The 22,656-nt window shown below is 40.7% G+C and overlaps 1 protein-coding gene across 3 annotated transcripts in view; it reads right to left on the bottom strand.

Annotated features, from left to right (window-relative positions):
* Positions 1–161: 161 nt before the first annotated feature.
* The window catches only part of septin4b (septin 4b), a 39,919-nt gene continuing 17,424 nt past the window's right edge, over positions 162–22,656 (bottom strand). Inside the window, exons 1-11 of one of the 3 annotated variants that reach the window (XM_027999281.1) lie at positions 19,741–19,798; positions 4,403–4,499; positions 4,193–4,279; positions 3,998–4,121; positions 3,786–3,920; positions 2,370–2,487; positions 2,161–2,262; positions 1,978–2,074; positions 1,734–1,896; positions 1,555–1,654; positions 162–249 (exon numbers count right to left, since the gene is read on the bottom strand). In XM_027999281.1, the coding sequence (XP_027855082.1) occupies positions 181–249; positions 1,555–1,654; positions 1,734–1,896; positions 1,978–2,074; positions 2,161–2,262; positions 2,370–2,487; positions 3,786–3,920; positions 3,998–4,121; positions 4,193–4,279; positions 4,403–4,499; positions 19,741–19,743 (1,095 nt within the window). In that variant the 5' untranslated portion in view covers positions 19,744–19,798 and the 3' untranslated portion in view covers positions 162–180. Of the gene's footprint in view, positions 250–1,554; positions 1,655–1,733; positions 1,897–1,977; positions 2,075–2,160; positions 2,263–2,369; positions 2,488–3,785; positions 3,921–3,997; positions 4,122–4,192; positions 4,280–4,402; positions 4,500–12,776; positions 12,902–19,740; positions 19,799–22,656 lie in introns of those variants that run through there. The other 2 variants (XM_027999280.1, XM_027999279.1) reach the window with 2 other exon arrangements.

Raw genomic sequence — 22,656 nt, forward strand, 5'->3', positions numbered from 1 at the left:
GTCTTACCGTCTCCTCACCTGGCTGGTGAGTCGCATGCTTGATGAGCTGAGAGGAGACACACACACACACACACACCCAGGATCTCAGTGTTCAAGGTGAGGGATGAAGGACGTCTGGGTGTTTTCTCTCTCTCTCTGTTTTTTTTTTTTTTTTTTTTTTAAAACATGCCGAGTCTTTCGTTAACATCCGTCCTTCTGGGTGATCAAGTGATCCTGGTACCGCTGCAGCATCTCCTGCATCCGCCGCAGCTGTGAGGAGAGAGGAGGAGGAGGAGCATGTCAGCTTCATCTGCATGACTGCACACACAAGTAATCGATAACACCGGGAAGATCACGTGATCGGCGGGGATCACGTGATCTGGGACGGGATGAGAGGAGGCGGCGGCGCCTCCGCCTGGTTTCCCAACAGGAGTGTTGATGTGACGATGATATTAATGTGAGCTGCAGCGAGTCTGCAGTTATGTTCTTATAAAACATGCCTTTCATAAGGAAATAAAAAAGAAATGAGGAAAAAATGTGTCTTTATTTCCATGGATAAATAGATTTCTCAGGGTTAAACGGAGGAAGGAGAGGGATAAAGAAACATTATTATTTACACATTATCTGCTGTAATATTCACCACCGCATGAAGGTCAAACATAAAATATTTGGTTTTCAGGAACTGAAATGTTAGGAACATTGTATTGAAGACATCTTTAATAACAGATACATTTATTAAGAAATATTGTTTGCTATTGTATTGTAACTGGTGCTTTACTTCACTCTTAAAAGTGAATTTATCAGTTTTACTCAATAAATAATCCAGACTTGACTAATAATAAACTGAGATTGATCTCGTTTGTCGTGAGGTTTGTACCCTCAACATCAGGATTTATTATTATTCATTTGACCTTTCCTTTTTAATCCTAGAATAAAAATAAAAACAAACAAACAGACTCAGGCAGTGATACTAGAAGCTCGACGACGGCAACAAAAACTGTTCAATTTCCCCGCAACCTGCGAGGAAACATCTAATCAAATACTAGTGGAGGTGTAAGTATAAATTTGAGCTTGTGTGTGTAATTTCAAATTGTTTCTTATTCTTCATTTCATTATAAATCCACCATGTAAAAGTAATGATTTAAATAAAAACCCCAGATTAATTCCATAGTGATGAGTGTATGTAAACTTGTGGCCAGAACCATCCTGAAACATGAATCCATCCAAAAATCAACATATATAGGGTATTCATGGTGTAACGTGTATTATTTTTCTGAACATTTTATTCTGATGATTAAATAGTTCTGAGCTTTTTAGTTCCTCTGTCTGTAACTCAACGGCCATTTTGTGACTATTTTCCTCCTGAAATATCTGCATAAAAATCTCCTTCAGTCTTGGCTCAGAAGATAAAGACGTTATGTGAGCTAATGGTCATCAGAGGGCTTGGTCAGCTTTCAGATCTGAGCTTGTTCCTCTGCTGGCCTGGAGGTCTGGGGACTCATGGTGCTCAGAGCCATGCTGAGACTCGTGCTCTGGGTCGGGATGCGACTCCGGCTCGTGGCCGGCGGTCCGTACCTCCTCGTCTTTCTCTCGGATGAGCTTTTCCTTCTCGCTCTCCGACGCTCCGGGGCCGGTGGGGATGGGGAAGTCTGTGCCGCTCTCCCTGGTCAGCTTACTGCAGAGAGAGAGATGTGTGTTGGTTTTTATTCGCCACGCCCTGCAGCGTCGTCGCTGACAGTGCTCAGTGAGCGTACTTGCGGTTGCGTTCCTTGACCACCATGCGGGTCATGCTCTGGATGCACTGAGCTCTGTAGTTCTCGTAGTGAGTCTCCCGGGTCACGTCCTTCAGGTCCTGCATGTGTGTGCGGACCAGCATGTTCCTCAGCTTGATGAAGTCACAGTGGGCGGCGTTTTCCACTGAAACACAGGAACCATCGCGCTCAACTTCTCTATAAGTCACATGTTTGTCACTAGAAATCACTTTAGTTTGTGAATTACCTTCTACGATGCCCCAGGGGTAGAGGCGGCCCCTCACCCTCTTCCCTTTGGCCTCCACCACTGTGTTGCTGCCAATTACTGCAAAAGGGATGCTCTCCTTAAAAAAAATAAAAAATACTCACAGTTAGAGTGCAGATTGTTTATAACTCGGCAGGTTTTTTTGCTCCCAGGTTTGGCTCTCACCTTCAGCTCAAGGTCTTGTTGCTTAAACTCTTCATCTTCATCGGAGTCGCAGTCCGGGAACTGATAGATCTTGATGCCATACTGCTCGATCTCCTCTCTCATCTACGGGGACAACATGTAAGGATTTAGGCATCGCTATAGATAAAAACACCAGGATGACTTCTCGTAATTTCACCATCGGTATTCAGATCTACTGATGATGGTCTTGCCTTGATTTTCTTTTTCTTGACCTCGCTCGGGGTGAGCGTATCGGCTTTGGCCAGAATGGGTACGATGTTGACCTTCTCATGCAGAGCCTTCATGAATTCGACATCCAGGGGCCGAAGGCTGGAAGGAGCAGAAACAACTTCAGGATGATTTCCTGCTATAGACGATGCCTGTAACGTCCATCTATTCTGGTGGAAAAGCAGTTCCCTCTAAAAGTGCACCGAAGTATATACATTTATATTTTATAAGTCTGATAAACACATTGTTTAGTATGAATAGACATTAACTGCATTAAGCAGGCAGGTGGAGTGGCATCTGATAAGTAATTGCTGTCACTGACCAGCAGAGGGAAACCTTTCTCCACACCTTTAACTCTGTAAAGCCCCAAAGGATTGTTTTATTAGAGGTCTGATCAATGAGAAGCACAGCGAAGTGGAACAGTGAGAGCCAACAAATGTGATTCAAAGCACCGAATCAGCAGAAGCAGCTCATCGATGTGAAAGCACCACACAGGATCTGACGTCTCCTGAAGGCGTCTGAGAGGCTGCATCATCTGGTTCAGTGTCACTATTCCCATCTGAAGAAATGCACTGCTTCTGGTCAAAAACAACCAATCAGAGGGGGCGCTGTGGTGGCGCAGGGGTTAAGCACAACCCACATAAGGAGGCCTTGGGCCTCGACGAGGCCATCGCAGGTTCGAGCCCCAACCTGCTGCATGTCTCTCGCTCTCATTACCCTACTTTACTGCAATAGCACTTTCAAATAAAGGTCACTAGAGCCAAAAAAACCTGTTTCGAAAAAAACCCAACCATTCAGAGCCAGGAGGAAGGTCTTAGAGCTGTCAATGACCCTTGTGTACGCGTTGCTCAATGCGTCATTAAAGGAAAACTGTTCATCCAGTGTCATCGGTGGCCATGGTAACTACCCTGAGCAAGGCTCCTTTGTGGTTAACTGTAGCATAGAGAGTGAGGTGGGGGGTGATTGACAGCGCTAAGGCCCTCCTCCTGGCTCTGATTGGTTGTTTTTGACTGAATGGTAGTTAGCATTGGGAGCTCTGGGAGAAAGAAGAAGAGCTTGATTTTTTCCACAGGTTATCAGTCTGGATGGACAAACGGATGCTGATGATCAAAGGAACCAACGGGTCAACAGATGGGTGGATAAAACCATCATGTCAGCTACCAATTAAAAGCCAGCATTACGAGAATTTCAAAATGCTTATACTGAGTCCAACACTTTTCAGAACTATGGAGGAACCCTGAAGAACTCTAGATTTAATTTTTAATGTAAACAAGCCTGGTTTGGTTTCTGCCTGTCACATAAACATGTTGAACTGCATTAGGAGAATGTTAGTGTTCCCTAGGAAAAGAAAAAACAAACATTAAGCAGGCCAACTACAGGGACCAGCAGCGTCCTCATACCCATGGCCGAAGGGTGAAATGAAGTAAAGGCAGCAGTGAACGCGGTTGTCCTGGATGTTCTTGCGGTTGAGGCCGCTCTCGTCCCTGAAGTACTGCTCGAACTGCTGGTCGATGTAGTCGGCCACCGACTTCCAGCTGAAACCCAAAGAGATGACCAGTGAGCGCACAAGAGGTTTTAATCCCTTTACTTACCAAACAGAGTCTAAATGTACCATTCAGTGTTGTTGACAGCGTCACCAAATCCAGGGGTGTCCACGATGGTGAGCTTCAGTTTCACACCTTTCTCCTCTATGTCCACAGTGTGTTTGGTGATTTCGACCGTCTGTGTGATTCTCTCTGAGGAAAGAGTTCAAATATCAGCCGTATCAAAACAAATGTCGCAGAGGTCAAAGCTGCAGCTCACTCACCTTCAGCATTAAGCAGCTTCCTATCTTTGTACAAATCTGTGAGAAACAGGCTGTTGACCAGGGTGGACTTTCCCAGGCCAGACTCGCCTTCAAACAAAGAACAACAGAGACCAAATCAGCGAGGCTCGAAACGCTGTGATTAGCAGGCGCTTCACAGTCAAAGGTGGGCTTAGGATCGAATGTCTAGAAGAGTGTAAATACGGGATTTACCAGCCACCATGAGGGTGAAGTCAAACCCTTTCTTCACAGATTTGCGGTGCACCTGGTTTGGCAATGTTGCAAAGCCCACATATTCCTTGTCTGGGTCCTAAAAGTAAACACAGACGGAAAACTCAATCAGGATTGTGTAAAAACCTCAAAACTGAGAGAAAACTGCAAAAGCAGTTTATTATTAGTCTAGAAAAATATTAAAAACATCTTAATGTTTTTAATATTTAGGCAATATAGGCATGATTGTTTAAGATCAAAAAGTCCAACAGCTGTGACAGTATGATGAGCTAAAGAAAAAAAGCAATCTTTTGCTATATTCTTCTTAATAATTCAGAAAAAAAATGTTGTTTGGAGGAGAGAGGCTGAAAGGATAAAAAGCTGTTCAAGAAACACATGGCAGGTTATTGATTTTGAATCATGACTCCTGGGGTTCCTCAGGGCTGAGTGTTGGGACACAACTAATGTCGTACGTGAACACAGCATCAGATATACTGAAATGTATTTTATTTGTCCAACTATTATATCCTTTGTACATGCCAACAGCACTAGATGATTTTTATAAACACCATATGTAAACTAATTCAGTTAAATTTAGATTATTTTAGATTAACGTGTGACTTCAGGGTACAACAGCCAGCTTGTTCTTCAGATACAGCGGCAGACTGATTTTAAAACAACTGTCTGCATCAACACGTCAAAGCCTGCAGCCTTTACAGCACAGCTAGCCGTACGGGTTAGTTATCCTCCGTCGTTTACTCAGTCTGCTCGTAGGTACCTCATTAGTGCTGTATGGATCAAACAGAGCCCAGGGGCTCCTCGGCCTGTTGGGGCTGATGGGAGACGGCAAGTCAAACTCCACACTTCTGCTCTGCGACAAGCTGGTATCTGAACCTGAATCTGACTGGGCTCGACCCGCCGCGGGGGGCTGCAAACGAGACGGGGTGACAGGCCGGTCTTGGCCGTATGCATCGTGAGCTTCGTGGTTTTGGCCGTTCCCTCTGTGATGCGGAGGGTCGTGCATTATGTTCTCCACTTCGGAGTCGTCTGAATGGCTCAAATGCTGGAGACACACCGAGGCCGGAGTGGATGGGTGAGGAGGAGAGAAACAAATGGGGGGGAAAAAAAGAGGTACCGGGAGGAAATGGTGCCAAAAGTAGAGGGAAAGGTGCAGAGATCCAAGAAGGCACATGGTTTTAGAGATGGAGTAATTTTTATGTTTATGTTGATTCACAAAGACGGCAAAAACAAAGAGATCTGAAGAGAAATTAAAACCAACATTTAATGCCAAACTGGTTATTTAAGAAGATATTTCTGGTTGTCTAGGTTTTGGCAAGAAAAGCCTTCACTGGTACAAACTAAATTGAGTAAAATATTACTGTTCATTTGAAGGTTATATGGACTCCTCAAGTTTATTCTTGTCCGTACTAAACTCTGATTGTAATAACTGCCAATGAGTTTTTAACATCACTGTGGAGGAAAACATGTTTTTTTTTATATGCAAATCTGTTTTAGATAAATATGAATGTGAATGGCCTGGTGAAGGTCATACCATACACTATAAATCCGATTTAAGCGCAGACTTTGACTAGGCTACTCTAAAGCGTGACCCTCAGAAAGCTTCCCTGCTGTACCTGTGCAGCATTGTGGTGCCTGATCTGATTGGGCGATGACGGGCAGGAGTCCTGCTCGTCTGAGGAAGAGGAGGGCTCGTGGTCACTGTCCTCCATCGCAATGGGAGCTACACTGCACCCTGCAATCTCCAGTCACAACAGAGGGAACAGGTGGAGAAGATATCCAGGAAGGATATTGGAAAGGAGGGTCCAAAGAGGGAAAATTAGGCGCACACGGTTCAAGAGATATGAGCAGTGAGGTGGAAGGATCGAGGAAGATGGAAGAAGACAGTAATGAAATAACAGGTTATAGAAATGAAAAACTGGAACTGTTAGGGTTAATCCTAACCCTATAACAGACAGATGGTATGGCTGAAGCTTACATGGATCCACTGTTTGCTTTACTGAATCAATGCAGGCATTTTGAGGTCGGCTGTGTATGTTTTTTTAAAATTTCTGCACAGCGAACCATTCAGTCTTTAAACACCGATTTCCACCCATTCGGGCAACGTTGGTGACAGAAATAATTGAGTCCCAGCTGCAGTTACATAACGCAAAAAGTCACTGAATGTTTTATGGAAAGTTAATCCACTCACATTTCCATCCAATGAATGTTTTAAATGAATACTGGCACACAAAAAAACTAGTCCACTGCCAAAGTTTTGGACATTTTAAACTGGGAATCCATCATGATTTTCTGGTAAAAGAGTTCAGAGATTCACATGTATGAAGATTTGTAGCTGGAGGGCAGTAGAGAAATCGACTTGCCTTCCTGAGCGATCACCAAATCACTAATCGATGAGCAATAGGGAGGGTCTGTGACCCACATACACCACAGAGACGGTCAGTCACACAGCTTTAACCCGACAGCTTCCTGTTTTTAGCTTAAATATGACGCTGAGAAGCTGCAAACCCAACTAAGCAAAGAGTCTCCCAGCAACATCAGCTGGGGAGTCTAACAATCACAACTCTTCCCATTACTAAAGCCATTAAAAGCATTAATCGGTCCCGTAGTGACAGCTGGATTATAAAGTCCCTTCCTTCGTCACCGGTGCATGCAGAGCATCTCCTCCTCCGTTGCAGCCGCTCACCTGTTGGACCTGCAACCTGAAAGCAAAAGCTCCTCTCTGCTGCACAGTCGCTGCTCTTCATTCAGACTCCAGCCGGCAGTCAGAGCTTCAGCTCCAGCGCTTACAGAGAGGACACGACGTCCTTCAGCTCCACTGAGCCAATCGGGGCCCCGGGAACCGATCGGCAGCATTGATCAGCTCCATGTCATCATTCAGAGGCCGAACACAGAACAGAACCAGAGACGACAAAATAATGAAGAGGATTTCTTTTGCTTCCTCCTGTTATCCTCAAGTCTGGATGACAATTCACAATCTGTTGCACTTATTCATCGTAAACATTTAACGTGATGAGAAACTCGTCTTTACGTTCTACCAAGAAAGATGTGGTTGGTTTAATTAAACCCCCCAAAACATTATAGGCATAAAGAGCCACATGACGTCTTGCTTAGGACGACTGAAGAGTTATGATAACTGACCTAAAACTTTAGATAGACAAAGAAAAAAAACAGCTGACTAGAGGTGGGAACCGAGTGCATCAGTAGTTAGTTTGCTTTTCACTTTGAAACTTGTTACTGAGTGTAGAAGATTAAGTTGGTTGTTTTCAATAGTGAAATGTTTAAAAAACGAAACCAGAGGAAGCACAAAGTAACTAGCAAGGAAAAAGTATTTTTTGCAAATGCAATAATATTAAAATGACGATCCTGATCACAACTGACCGGCGTATTCTTTCTTTTCAATTATTTCAATTCCCCACCACTAAAAATGAACCTATGCTGTGTTTGGTTTACTCCTCAGGACTGGAGTTAGAATCCTGTATAATTCTGTTTGAAATAGTTTGAGTTAATTGTGCAGGGGAAACAGGTAGATTTTCAATTACACCAAGAAAATGGAATTACATATTTATTTCTGCTATAAGTGGCTCTAGAGGAAATTGGAATTGGCTAAAATTGGTCAAGGATCAATTGAAAACAGATCAGAAACTCTGATTGGTGCAGGACCTTAAAAGAGTTGGGTCTGTGCTTTTCCTTTCTGCTTTCTTTCAGTGGCATTCCTGAACATGACCCCAAACCCGATCGGGTTACTGAGACAGGCATTACGGTGAGCGGCTGGAGGATTTATTCTACTGCAACAACACCATTTGTACAGCAAGTACACTTCAAAGTTAAAGTTAGGCAACAGGGCACATTTTCCTCCCAAACTCAACCAACCAGGCCATGAGCCTACACTCACTCATGTCCTCAAAATATTTATAAATAAATAAATTACATGCCGACTCAAAATCTCAACCACGAAACGACAGAACCAAAGGCATCAGGGAGAAAAATGAACATGCTTAGCAGTGTGCAAAAAATAAAAAAAGTGGTCCTCACATCCTGCAGCATTACAGTGGAAACACATCAGTGCAAATAAAGGTTTTGACAGGAAATCAACACTTTTTTATTCTGTAGCTTTGCTCATGTGCCTTGTAATCTATAAAAATGTGAGGCAATAAAATGAACAGAAACTTAGAAGAACATGGAGTGAACTAATTCCTCACATCCAGAGAATGTCCCTTAAGGAAACGTCTCATCTGAGCTCTGAACCAATTAGTGTTTCTATAAGTGGCTGAGTGTTGATTCATCTGAGGCTTTCTTCAACAGAAAGCTGAATAAACTCCAGTCCAGGTGATACCACAGTTGCACTGGGTTCAGCTTTAACATGAAATCAGGTCCAGAAGCAAAACACATGACAGTTCCTTTGAAACGCCGCAGCTGCAGAACCGGCTTATGACAAATCATCTTTTTTTTAATACTGTCAGTCAGTTTAAGTCCATTTGGCCTTAAAGACTTCCTAACATTACTTTAAAAATACTTTAAACACTTCCTCACATTACTCAGAAATGCTTTAAAGACTTCCCCACATTATTTAAAAACATGTCTCCATTTTTTCCCCCTCCCAGCCATAAATAAAAAAATAAAAAGAGAAAATGAAACAATGGTATGTGGACGAAAACATTGGGCCTTGGCAGTGACATATCTTACTTCAGCAGCGGCTTCTTTGGCATTTCCTGTAATGCTGATAAAAATGCACTTAAGATGTTTTCGAGCTTCAACACAGACGTTTGTACAGCGTCTTGCAAAACCGTTCAACACCCTTCAAACTGTTTCTCTTTCTGTCACATTGCAACCACAAATTTCAGTTATTTACTGGGATTTTAAGTAATCGATTCACACAGACTTCATAGATGTTGGGAAGTAGAGAGGAAATTGCATTTGTTTTTAAATCTGAAAAGTGTGGTGTGCATTTGTTTTTAGCCTTTTCACTCTTATACCTTTAAATCAAATTCTCAGCAACCAGTTGCCTTTGAAGATTATCCATTTAGTAAACAGATTTCACTCTGCCATCTTTGCACAAGTGGTAATAAAAAAACAACTTGACGCTATCATTGCTAAAAAAAAAAAGGCTGATTTTACAAAATAATAATTCAGGTGAGCTGAAAACAAGCGCACACTCCACATTTCCGATTTTTATTTGTAAAAACCATCAAAAAAACAAAACAAACAACTATGCATCGTTTTCTTTCCATTCTCTAGTTACGCACCACTTTTTGTAGTTTCAATTGCATAAAATCCAAACAGTGATCATTTTTAGTCTCAGCTTGTGAAGAAGAAAAAGTTCAAGGGTTATGAATATAATCAGAAGCAACTGAAAGGTCTTTCATAAACTCCAAATGCTCCATCTGGCCTGGATTGCCTTGTTTGTTATATGAAATAAGAGATGGCAAAGTAGCAATCTGAGCAATCCTTCTGTTGTATAAACAGTTTGTGAAAATAAAGGTAATCATTTTAATCAAATTTAATAAGCTGCTGCAGAGGTAAGTGATAGGTTGCTGCTCAATTAATGAGATGATAATAGATTTTGTAGCCAACTCTTTAGAAAGACACCAATGTAAGAAGAATAAGCTGAAGTTTGTCAAACAGAAGCGCCTTCTGCTGGGGCTCAAACCTTGAAGGCGAAGCCCTGCAGCCCCAGAGAAACAATCGAAGGACATGAAACCCAGCAGAACATAAACAAGTTGCGCGGCTGAATACGCTGCTTTGTTAGTCTTGGAACGCGGTCGTGCGTTTGGCTGACACAGGACTGATTGATGATGATTTGTTACATTAAACACGGCTCTCTGGGGGAAAGCCTTCTTCAGCTGCTCCCTATGCGACATGGGAAACGCAATCAGAAGCTGCCAGAAGTCATAAAGAAACTGTATAGCATGTCGCTATTGATCTGCTGTGATGAAAGCATATTTCAGCCTGGGAGGAAATGCATTCAACAAAATCGTTCATAAACCCAGCTGCAGTAATTACCCAAATCATTTGTTTTGGCAGCATTTACAGCTGTTGGCACAAAAAATTACATGACTGTAAAGGAGTGCAGTGTGGGAGTGTGAACAAATTATAGATGAATGACATTTTGTACATATTAGGGCTGGATGACAGGAATTAAAAATAAAATCTCAGATTTTTCCATATCTGATCCGTTTCTGACCTTCTCTTTTAAAAAAAAAAAAAAAAAAAAAAGGAATTACAGCAAATATTCTTATTTCATTTTTTAAATAAATGTGGCATTTACTTCAAGCATCCCCTCTGTTGTTCAATGGAGTATTAGGACCCAGCTATGACAATATTTGCTTAAATATGAGAATAGAACCATAATATTAACAGAATAAAGACAAATTTCCACAAGAATGTCTTAAAATGACAAAACAAAAGTAATTTTAGTGAGAAAAAAGCTCAGATAGCCATCACAAATCCTGACATTTTCATCTGAGTCTGTGTTGTTCTTTCAAAATACAGGGTGGGCCATAAGTTTCCATACATAGGAGAATGTAAAATGTATATTTCTTTTATATTTCAGATACCCAAAAAGATGTGTTTGACAAAAGAGTAAAGAATTCAAATTGTACTGATGGCTGGATCAGGAAGCAGTCACATGGTTGCATAAAACTTTAACAGAAAACATGGAATGAGCATCACACACGACACTGTTGCAAAACTTATTTGCAAGTTTCAGAAAACTGGAAATGTTGCAGATCAACCACAAAGTGGCCCAAGACATGCAGCGATTACACAGAGTCCCACAAAAATAAGAACGGTTGTCTGATATAAAATGTTTTTTTTTTTCTATGTATAGAAACTTATGTCCCACCCTGTAGACACATTCAAAATACACATGAAAATAACTTGATTCTGATGTGTTAAATAATTTTGTATTTCCTTATCTGTTAAATGTGTAAAGCTCACAAGATGCTCAACAGAAGAAAAACAGATTTTCCAAAAATTTATATGAATTAATTGATGAAATTGATTGATTGCCCAGCCCTAATGAATACTTTTTTTTAACTGTCCCTTTTAACACGATTCCATAACAAAAACAGAAGCCTGTGTGTTTTCCTCCAGCCTGTGAATAGCAGTGAGGCTCCCCTTGTGATGAGGCCAGCAGCAGGTGGTGAAGTGAGCCATGTGCGCTCTGTGTGAATGCTGTGGTTGTTTGGATAGTAAGAGCAGCGCTCTGTGTGAAGCTGGCTCGGCACACAGAGCGGGAGATGGAGAGGACAAAAATAACCCCTCTTCAAAACACTATCCCACAGCTCTGCATCTCAGGCGAATGATGACTACCAAAACCGTAGATAACGCGATAAACTTTTCCCTAGATAGAAGATCTATTTTCATAATAAATGACAAAAAGGGTAGAATGATATCTACAGAGTAATGAGAATAAGCTAACGTCTGCTACATGCATTCATTTAATACAAACATACATTTACAGGCAGTTATTTCAAAGAGCAAGCAAGGTGGGTCAGCTAATTATTCAGACCGATACAACACAGTTCGACATGATTGGTCACTGGTCACTGGGCTTCTTCAACAATTTGTACTTTTGCAGTTTTGGTTGTTCTCTACCGGACATTTTCAGGTAAAAAAAAAAAAAGATCCATCTGCCAATGAAGATCAAATTTCACCAGCTTTGGTGAATTTTTGTTGAATTTACAAAGGATGAAAAAGACCCACAACCAGCTGTAGATGATAACAGGAAGGCTAAATGTGTTGCAGCAATGTTTTAACCTTTGTGGCTTTAAATTTGTGTTTGTTGCCATGTTTGAAAATATTGGCAGTAGGGACTTAAAAATTCGGCCTTGATATTTTGTGATATTATAAGGTCAAACAGTAGTAGTGCCATTAGCAACCACAGTTCCCCTTTTGGTGGGTTTGCAAGCTTTATCAATTAGAATTAAATCTAATTAATACAATAATTATTACAGGATTTCTTTGACATGATAAACAATCCAATAATTGCCCGTTCCTAGTTTGAAGCCTTTTGAAAATCTGTATTTTCTAGTATACAGTCAGAGAGACTGCTAATTGCTCATTTATGGAAGATGCTAAAAGCTGCTTAAATTGTGAACTCTGATTATTTTGTCTACAACTCTGATTTTGCCCTAACAAACACTTTGAGAAGTCTCCACCTGGTAGCAATAATACTTATTGATTCTGTACACCGGGAAGGCTGGAATGTGGTTTATTATTTCTGTAACAGGGAAATCAGATCTATTAAAATTTGCATCAGCAGATCAAAGCTTCACAAAAGCATCAGCCACAAACCTCTGATCAGCCCATGTCTAAAAAACACTTTGATAAGTAAGGAAAAAGCTGCAGCACATACCTCTGTATCACTACTAGCCTCTGAAATCATTGCCCGAATATCCGTTGAATTTCACCTCTCAGAGCCTCAGACGACGACTCGGAGAGAGCAGCTCCTTCAGTCTTTATGAACTCACAGAAGAACATCCACTTCTCTCGCCTCAGTCAGTCAGTGGCAACTGATACTTTACACCCCTCCCATCTGGCTCAGTCTGGGGACATTTCTCCCCAGACAGGTACAGATTCAGTCCCTCTGCATGTCAAGCATCTCCAGAGCGCCACCCTGCTGACCCATTTTGTCCAATTTTGTGGTCATTTGCAGGTCATGAGTGAGAGGTCATCAGTCGTCCTATTCCACAAACCATACCTCTATATACAAGGCATAAAATTCATAATTTATGACTGAAATAGTGACAGAGCACTCTTAACAATTGAGCTAAAATGAGAAAATAGTTAAAGAAACAAGTTGATTTGTAAAAATAAGTGTGAGCAGAAGTTTTTACAGAGGCAGACCCGTTTAACTCTGAGCGATGGCGGTGCCAGGGCCAGAACAGCACAACATGTGTGCCTTCGTGTGAGTCCATGGAAGAAAAGTTGATGCATTCATGCTACAACTAATCATATTATTTAATGCACACTTAAGTGGGCCAGAGCACAAAAAATCTCTGTTAATCTGGGCACTGCATTGATCTTGTGAGTCAAATTTTCTGTAAAAAGCCTAATGCCAGTGCGGTATTATCTGCAGGAGTGTGTTTCCTGATTCAACAAATCATAATTGTCCCTGAGATGAAGCGCATACTTGGAAACAAAGATGTAGTTGAAAAAGCCCAGCTTAAGTCTGGGCTAAGATTAAATCTTGCCGATCTACTGCAGAGGACAAACAAGGGCTGAGTTCAGCTGGGAATTCATTTTCTGCCTGTGGGAGGAGAACTAAGCGCTACGCGATCCCAATCTTAATCGCGCTCAATTCAAGACTGCCAACTTATACTACTGTAATAGGTACCATGAGAAGTAGCGGACCGTAAGCAGCACGAATAGCATAGAGTCAACAAAATGCTTGTTTAACAAACCACACAGTACGTAATTCCCAGATTTAAATGTGTCAGAGTCGGTCAGGAGGAGAGGGTGGAGAAATAGCGTAGACCAAGAGACAGGAGACATAACTTCCTGTAAGGAAAGATGGCGTCTAGGGAGAGGGCTGCTGCTCTGCCTTAATCTTCTCTGGCTGGATCACATCATGACAGTGATTACTATGGACTGTCTAAAAGGGCTGACAGAGCCCAGTGGACGGATGGCTTAGGTTAGACGGGCCGCCTGCCTGCACTGACCTGAACTTATACATGGAAACAAAGTTAAGATATCAAAAAGCTCATCAATATGACTAATCTCATCAGAAATGTCCTGTTGCTGCAATTTATACTGCAACAAATGTTTAATATTGCTATATTTAGCTACATTTTCCCAGCATTTTTTCAGAGCTTCAGCATCTTGAGTCCATAAAATTTACATAGAGGACAAAAAAAAGTCTATCCAACAGAATGGTTGCAGAATATGCCACATGAAATGTAACATAATATTGCATCTTTGCAATTGCAGCAGTTCAGACACTGAACTGCAGTTGAATGCAGTTTAACATGATGTGCAACATAATCTCAATTTAGCCCAGAAAGACTAGACTGAGGTTTTTATCAAATCTAAATCTAAAAATAAAAAATAAAAAACAGAGGAAGAGGATACCTGAGAAGTTACATGAGTACTACTCATCCTGCGTTCAGAGAAACTGATATGTTTGCAGAACCAGCAGCACGGACAGTAGAGGATGGAGAGTGCCACCTGCTGCTTACGACTGTAAAAGACTTTACTGTCATACATCACACACACATTCAATAAACTAGAATATTACTGAAGAGCCTGTTAATACCAGGAACTTTATCACCAAGTTACTTACACACAGATGCATGTTTGAAAGAATATTTCTGTGAATTATGATGATGTTCAACTTGTGGATGATATTTAAAATTAGAATATTACATCAAACCAATAAGAAAAGAAATGTAGGCATAATGAAAATATGATACATATCTACTCAAAAGTTGCTTTTAATCTGACAAACAGGCCTCATATGAACGCATAATTAATTCAATAAGTGCACATTTCTTTTTCATGCACGAATGGTCCAGTTAATGCTGCTCAGGTAGGACAGGAAACAGCCTCCTAGCAGAGGTTTAGCCCTCTGTATGCTGACACTCTTTGAAGCAGATATCGCCATCCTCTTCAGGAACATAAATATTGTCCCACGATGGCAAGGAACCAGGAGCTGCAGGGTTTGCTGAACTTACACTTCCTACACTTCCTCTTCCATTCAATTAAGGATCTTTATCTGACGCTAAGAGATTCCTGTTGGAAAGGAGCTCAAGTAGTTTCTCACTTTGTTTTTTTACCCCCTATAAGGTGGCTCGCTGCAACAAAGGTTCAGCTCCGGCAAGGAGGGGTTTCCACTGGAAGAAAGGGAAAGGCTTTCCCTCATCACAAGCGAGGAAGACCATTGTTCGAATTATTTCAGCCGCAGAGCAACCTGCAATCTGTTCTCATGGCTCAAATATTTCACCATGGGTTAAGGGCCTTTGTAAATGTATTCACACCCCTTGGTGGAATCTGATTTACTGTGATATTATGTGCTAGACCAACACTAAATAAAGCTAGAGGAAAGGATACAGTTTTGAGATTCTCTGATTTGATGCTTTATGGAAACTCATTTTGCTGCAATTACACCAGCAGGTCTTCTGGACGTGTTAACCAGCTTTGCAGAGATATTCAGACTTTTTTCTTCAGTCAGATACAGAGCACCTGCAGGCATTTTTTAAATCTAGATAGAGTTTTAATTGGATCTAGTTCTGGATTTGACTAGGCCATTCTATCACCTCACTGTCCTGCTCCTTGGTGAACTTCCTCCAGTCTCAAGGCTCTCTCTTTCATCCTCCCTTCTCCTGCTAAAGCATCACCACTGCCTGATGCTGCCACCACCGTGTTTCACAGTGAGGATGTTCAGGGGAGATGGCTGTAATATTCTACAACACGCATTATTTTATATGTAGGGAAATAAAAGTGCAAGTGTGTGATTTGATCAGAGTACCATCTTCCACTTGTTTGCTGTCTTATGGCAAATGATTTATGGTTTTCTTTCAACTCTGACTTCAGAAAGTGGCAGCTTTATCCTCCATAACTAACAGCGTTGTTGACAGACTCTTCCACCTGAGCTGTGGAGCTCCTCCAGAGTTCTCCATGTCCAGACAGTCAAGTCTTGATACGTCTGCGGTTGTGTCATACTCTGTCTTCAAAACTGGAATTTTGTTTTTATAACCAAAAGGTTTTAAACCTTTCTAACTTTCTCCCCGACTGTCTGTCTTCCTTGGTCTTCATGACGCCGTTTGTTCTCTAATAAACGTCCAAGACCTTCACAGAACAACTGGATTTTCATTGAAAATAAAGCATAATTTTCCTTGAACGTCATAAATATTCACTACTTTTTGTTGCTTTGTTTTATAAATGCCATTAAAATACAATAAAGTTTGTGGCTGTAATGTGAATAAGTTCAATGGCTAAAAATTAGGCTTGCGAAATATTAGAAAAACACACATGTGATCATATTTGTGAATGCTGAGACAACAATAAAACTTGCAATAAATGAAGAAAAATGGCATAGTGTCTTTCTTCTTTAGTTTCTTACCAAACATGGACTCCTGATCATTTATCCAGCTACATGAAAAAGTCACATTTTCATCCAAACAACAAAGTTTTACCGAAGTAGTTGCACTATGTAAGAAATAGACAGCCTCAATATATGATACTTCAGTAATTAGCTAACCCTAATTGCACTCCAGGCATTTCTTCACCATATGCATATATTGTGATGTATCTGATATATAGTGCAGCCTTAGTATAAATACTTATGTTCAGTACAACATGTTTATCTTTGGATTAACCAGTGTGTAAGAACACAAACCCAAAGGAACTCATGCCAGCCTGCAGAGAGTGTGATTTCCAGCTGGCTGAAAATACGTTTCAGGATCACTTGAGCAAGAATGTTTTTTTTCCATTTGATTAATTCATGTTGAGACAACGGCGAGAATCTAGGAGGCAAAAGTAGACAATAAGGACCTCTGTTCCAAACTGTGTGTGTTTGTGTTTCCTTGTTTATATATTTTAACATCTTGAGAAACCTGAGCTGCATCATTAGCAGTAGCATGAAGGGTATAGACTGTATGAATTGAGAAATGCCAGCTTTATATAGAAGATCTACAGCTTGCACATCAACACACAACCAAATTACACTTCAAAAGCAGCAACAAAAAAATCCTGGCTTCCCATGAACTGTAACTACCCTTTATTTTACTACCTTTGGCAGAGACCTGGAGATTTTAATGAGTCGCACTGTTTATTCTCAGTCATTATCTGGAATGGGAACCAGAAACAGACCCCCAGATATCTGAACCAACGGCTGCTGCATCATGAAGAAACCACAGCTCAAACTCAACCCGGGTGGGGAAAACGGCTGGGGAATATTTCCTTGAACTGGTATGCAGTCGAGCAAACACCTGTGAGACAAAAGGCGACAAACAATCCCCACATCTGCAGGGTGGTGCACTCCATTTGCCCTGGTGAAAGGAAGTCAGAGGGATGGTGTGTGGCCCGGCTGCTGCGACGGTAAATTCCAGTCTGTCTAGCTCCCACGTTACATGAACACAAAACCCCTGAGTGTGATTTTTGGCTCCTGCTGAGTCTTATCACAACATGGCTGAGGTCTGAAGTGGGAGCCCCAGATCTGCAGATACACAGCTGCATTGTGTCTGCTGCAGATGCAATAAGAGAAATTATATCAACGTCTGGACTGAGGGTCGTGTATTACCCAAGGTGGCACAAAGTTATTCTCTGAGATGCATCACTTTGTCAACAATAAAAAAAGATTTTAACCCCACCGATCAGCTGTGACCCATTAGGGTTGCCCTTCTGCTTGATTTATCAGCGTAGGGTTGATCTGGTGACTATTTTTTATATTAACTAATAATTGGGTAGCAAAAAGTGATTAACAGAAGAATATTTTCACAGAATTTGAAGCAGGTGAAACTAAAACACTTGAGTTTTGAGTGTAACATATTTGCAAAGTTTTTTTTTTAATTCAAAATGTATATTTTCTTTGTACAGTTTTGGCTTAATCATTGCTCTGAATTCAACAAATGGCAATATTTTAAAATAGTCTATTGATTTTCAAAATCTGAGAAATTGCACATTATTATAGATATAACAGGTTTGGCCATAGAGTGTGTGGTTTACAGCCAAGTGGAAAATACAGCACACCACACAAAAACAGATTTCACTCGCCAACATTCAGGTGTCAGATGGGAAATCTCACAAAACCTCGAGGTCAGAGGCGAGCTCAAAGTAAACAAACATGGCCGACTGCGTAGAAGCAGCGGTGAGAGTGTGTGGATTGTTTTTAACAGTAGAAAAGCAAAACAAAGACAGCAGTTTTGTCTTTTGGATTTTGGTTTCCACTTCATATTTCCTTCACCTTGATTTCTGATTGGCTCTCTGAGTGTCCATTCCTGATGCTAATATCATAAATGGTTAGCAACCTAACCGTTTCTGACTTACTGCAGCCTGAAAAATAACTACCGGTACATACTGTATATGTCACACAAAAAGTCAAATTATTAAACAATTCCTGTTATTTTAAGCATCTGTTTATAACGTTATATTTACATTAATTTGTTAAAAAGGATGTCTAACTGTGAATTTTAATTATACACACCAAAGCCATAGAAGTGGCTGGCTGGTATACATTTGCACTTGTGCTTTCACACAATTGCTCACACAAGAAGTGTTTCTTAAAGTGAGAACAAACCAGATATTTTGGCTCCAAACCCTGAGCATGTGAAAGTCATCCTGTGTTAACTGTTTTACAAAAAAAAAACACCATTTTAAAACTTTTTCACATAAACATTCTTTTCTGTGTGGCCTTTCATAAATAAAGCTTGGCTCAGCATAAAGATAAATATACAATAAATTACAATTTCATCTCCAAACCAGAAAAACATTTCCTGTTTCATATGGACCCAATATTTTGTTCAAAGATTGTTCTGATATCTCAGGCTCTCATTCTGGTCTAGTTGAGGTTTCTGTGACTGATTTGTTTGTCTTATGCTCCAAAACGGTTGCATTTATCATGTTATGACTGACTGACATGACATGACATTGGTTTAAACCTACATGTAACTGAGAATCTGTGAAAAGAACATAAAATTGTCATTCACAGATGTTAATCAATCCAATTTGAGAAAAGCCGACATGGCTTGACACAATTTTCAGATTTTTTTGTGTAAATCGTCCATCCATCCAGTCTCAGTTCAATTCAGTTGGCTTATAAAGGATTGATTCACAACTAAATGTTTTCTTTTAGAGTTCAAGGGCTATGAAAACTTCTACAGGGCACTTAACTTACTCAGACTCCACCTAATGTTACACATAATTGTCCCCTTCCTCCTGTTTTCATCTGGTGCTCTCCTCCCTTATGATAGCCGCTTCTCTAATGTTGATACTCAAACATAAACACATGCAAAGTCTCGAGTGCACAACACAAGTACAAACAAGATGCCATATGACGCAGTGACAGTAGCACATACACCAACCATATGTCCTCACTCACACCTGATTCTGTTTGACTAATCTCTCATTAGGCTACTGCATATTTGCCTTCCAGGAGGTGGAAAAAGCCCCTACACTTCCAACTCTAAAACGAAAATGTAAACTGCAGGTAGAGCAGATTCCACGCAAAGTCATCAGCGTTGGTTCAGAGGACACAGCCGACGTGAATAATAAGAAAAAGGTGCAACCAGGGAGAGGTTACCAGATGCAGAGGACATGAGTTGTGCTGCTGAATCTACAGTATTTCACTTCTCATCACAACGCAGATTACATGCTTCACTCACCATACTGCAGATGGCCAAGCCACACACGCATTCACACGCCAGCAGAGGATGCCAACCAGCCGTGAGCTGGGTGCCGACAGGACGTTTTTGCTTTTAGCTCCCGCGTACTAACGGAACAGTGACACAGCAAAACGGCAGAAATAACAGGAGGAGGAAGAGCAGAGGCTGGCTACCGTCTAATGGGAATGAAAAAAGGGCAGGAGAAGCTTTCAGTTTTTAGGACTTCCTTTCACAACAACAACAAAAGTCTAAACTAGAAAATAGTAATTAGCAGGCAATAAAATAATAACATAAATCAAACAAGTTTATTTGCATGGCATATATCCGCAACAAGGCAGTTCAAAGTCTTTATCTTGAAAAAATATCAGACACATCATACTGACAACTATTTTGAAAACCAGTAACAGGTATTAGATTTGTGCCATCATTACAATCTTCATTTCAATTGATGTAATGATGGCAATCAATTACAATCAAATACGTTGAGATAAACATCAAATATGTTGGTCAATGTTTCATTTGTTATGGTTCAACAGCAACTGTACAACAGGTGGGTTTACAACCCTGATTTAAAAGAAGTCATCGTTTCAGCTGCCTTGCAGTTTTCTGGATGTTTGTTCCAGATTTGAGGTGCACAGAAGCTGAAAGCTGCTTCTCCATGTCTGGGTTTGATATCTACGAGCAGCATGGGAATCACTTTTTTCCTTCACAATGTTCTTCAGCAATGGACATTACGTCACAGACTGTCGGAGAAACAAAAGATAAGAAGTTAAGTGAAGTCAGCTATTCTGACACTGATCATTTACAAATGCCTTGATCGAGATTCAGGACAGTGAGTCGATACTTTGTATCAGATCAGGACAGTCTTTAGAAATGCACTGACTTCCTTTTCTCTTTGAGGTCTCACCTGCCGATTCAGATTTAGTTTAATTATGATTACTTTTTCCAAGGATTATGACAGATAAAAGGAAAACAATGTGTCGCAGTTCTTTGAATGAGGTAATGGCATCCCATGTAAAAGAGAAGGAATATGTTTATTTACTATTCCTCTTGTGGTTTTTCACTTCAGGAGTCGCCACAGCAAATCATCCGTCTCCATTTAGTCCCGTCCTCTGCACCTTCTACCCATGCACTTCATATCCTCTTCATCCAAAAGTCTTCTTTTTGCTCTTCCTCTTTATCTCCATAACATCTTAACATGACCTGTCCTACTACCTCTCTATTCACTCCTGATCCTTTCCATCTTCGTCACTCCCAAAGAGAACCTCAATAGCTTGAGCTTTGCAGCAGCCAGTTGTCTTTACTCTTTGGGGAAATTAGTTTCTGCTTCTGACGCTTTTACTTTACTAAAATAAAGTAAAATTTTAGCATTTGATCTAACAAGAAGAATTAAGCCCATCCTGATATCTACCGAATGATTGGTGTATCTCAAATTCTTACATCAAGGTCAATTATTTCCTGTGTTGATTATATTAGAGGTCCAGAGTGTATTAATAACCAATGCAAATTCCCTTAAACTGGGCAACATCTAAGCTGAAAATTCTGCCTTTCAAATATTAATGAAGAGTACAGTACACTGCCAGCACAGGGTTTGGCAATCACTCTGACACTTTGAACACCCAGAGCCAATATTGTTTGGGTCTGGGTAGCTGTGTTTTTCTTGACAACTTTCTAAGAGGTAAACCTTTCATTTTAATTACTAAATGTTTGTCATATGGTGGAAAACTGGGCATGGCTCCGGAGTTTCAAGATAAAACGAATTTTGATTTGATAGAATAGGTTTATTAAACATGTTTATGTTCCCACTGAGGGAGCTGAAGAGGGATGAACTTGCGTGTGATTGCCTTTGGTCGTGGTGGCTGCAGGGACCAGCGGGGTCTGGGGGCATCAAGGCACAGAGTGACAGTGATGTGGAGAGAAGGATGTGGGTGAGGGGCACATTGGCAAGAATTAAAACACACTGACAACAATGGGAAGGACAGAGTGAAGACATTTTAAGCGTCAAACTGACGCTAAAATTCTGAAATTAAAGTTGTAAAATAAAAACATCTTACAACCATTAGAGAGGATTGTAGTTTGCTTTAATCCACCTCTATTAAGATTTCCCCAAAGGACAAAAGTTGTCATTTTTCAGAAGACTGCATTCATTTACAAGCTGGTATATAAAGCATAGAGCTGGAAAATATGGCTGAAAAACGTATCATGATATAGACATTTCATATCAGTTGATATCTGCGCAAGTTACTCAACAGGTCATTGCTAGGTAACCAAAGAGTGAGTGAGTTGCTAGGTAACCAAAGACTGAGTGAGTTATTTGACGGCATTCACCTTGTTTAACTGACCATGAGCGGCTAAAATCTCTCTTCTGCCTACATCCCCCAGAATGCCGTGCAGTTCTGAATCTGAGTTCAGTGACATTATCGAAAATCGTATTGGATCTATTATCGATTGATATTGATCGCGTGACTTTCGCAATATATATATATTGTTATTGAATTAATGCTCAACCCTAAAAAGGAACTTATTATTTTGCAATACAATGCGGTCAAACTAGAGAAGTTTAATCTCTAGTTAAAGTTCAATAAGATGAAGACGTGGATGGAAATTAAAGACATCCAATCTGCTTCAGCACAGAATATTTAAGCACTGGTTGTAATCTCTGTGGATCCTAATAAGATCCTGACTGGATGTCACCTGCGTTTCAGGGACTTTGGCAACATTGTTTTTACTTCCTGCCAGCCATCTGTGACTGAGGAATAAGAGCTCCTGTATTTGTCTTTGAGTGAAGCTGAAAACTCGAGTTGTGTTTTCACTGACGCTCCTGTGTCTATTGACTCTGAGTGAGTGAACAGACACTCTGCTGCGAAACCGCAGCCGTCCAGCCAGCAGCTGCACTGGGTTGGTAACAACAAGCTA

This window comes from Xiphophorus couchianus, chromosome 18 (assembly GCF_001444195.1).
Source record: "Xiphophorus couchianus chromosome 18, X_couchianus-1.0, whole genome shotgun sequence".
Lineage (NCBI taxonomy): Eukaryota > Metazoa > Chordata > Actinopteri > Cyprinodontiformes > Poeciliidae > Xiphophorus > Xiphophorus couchianus.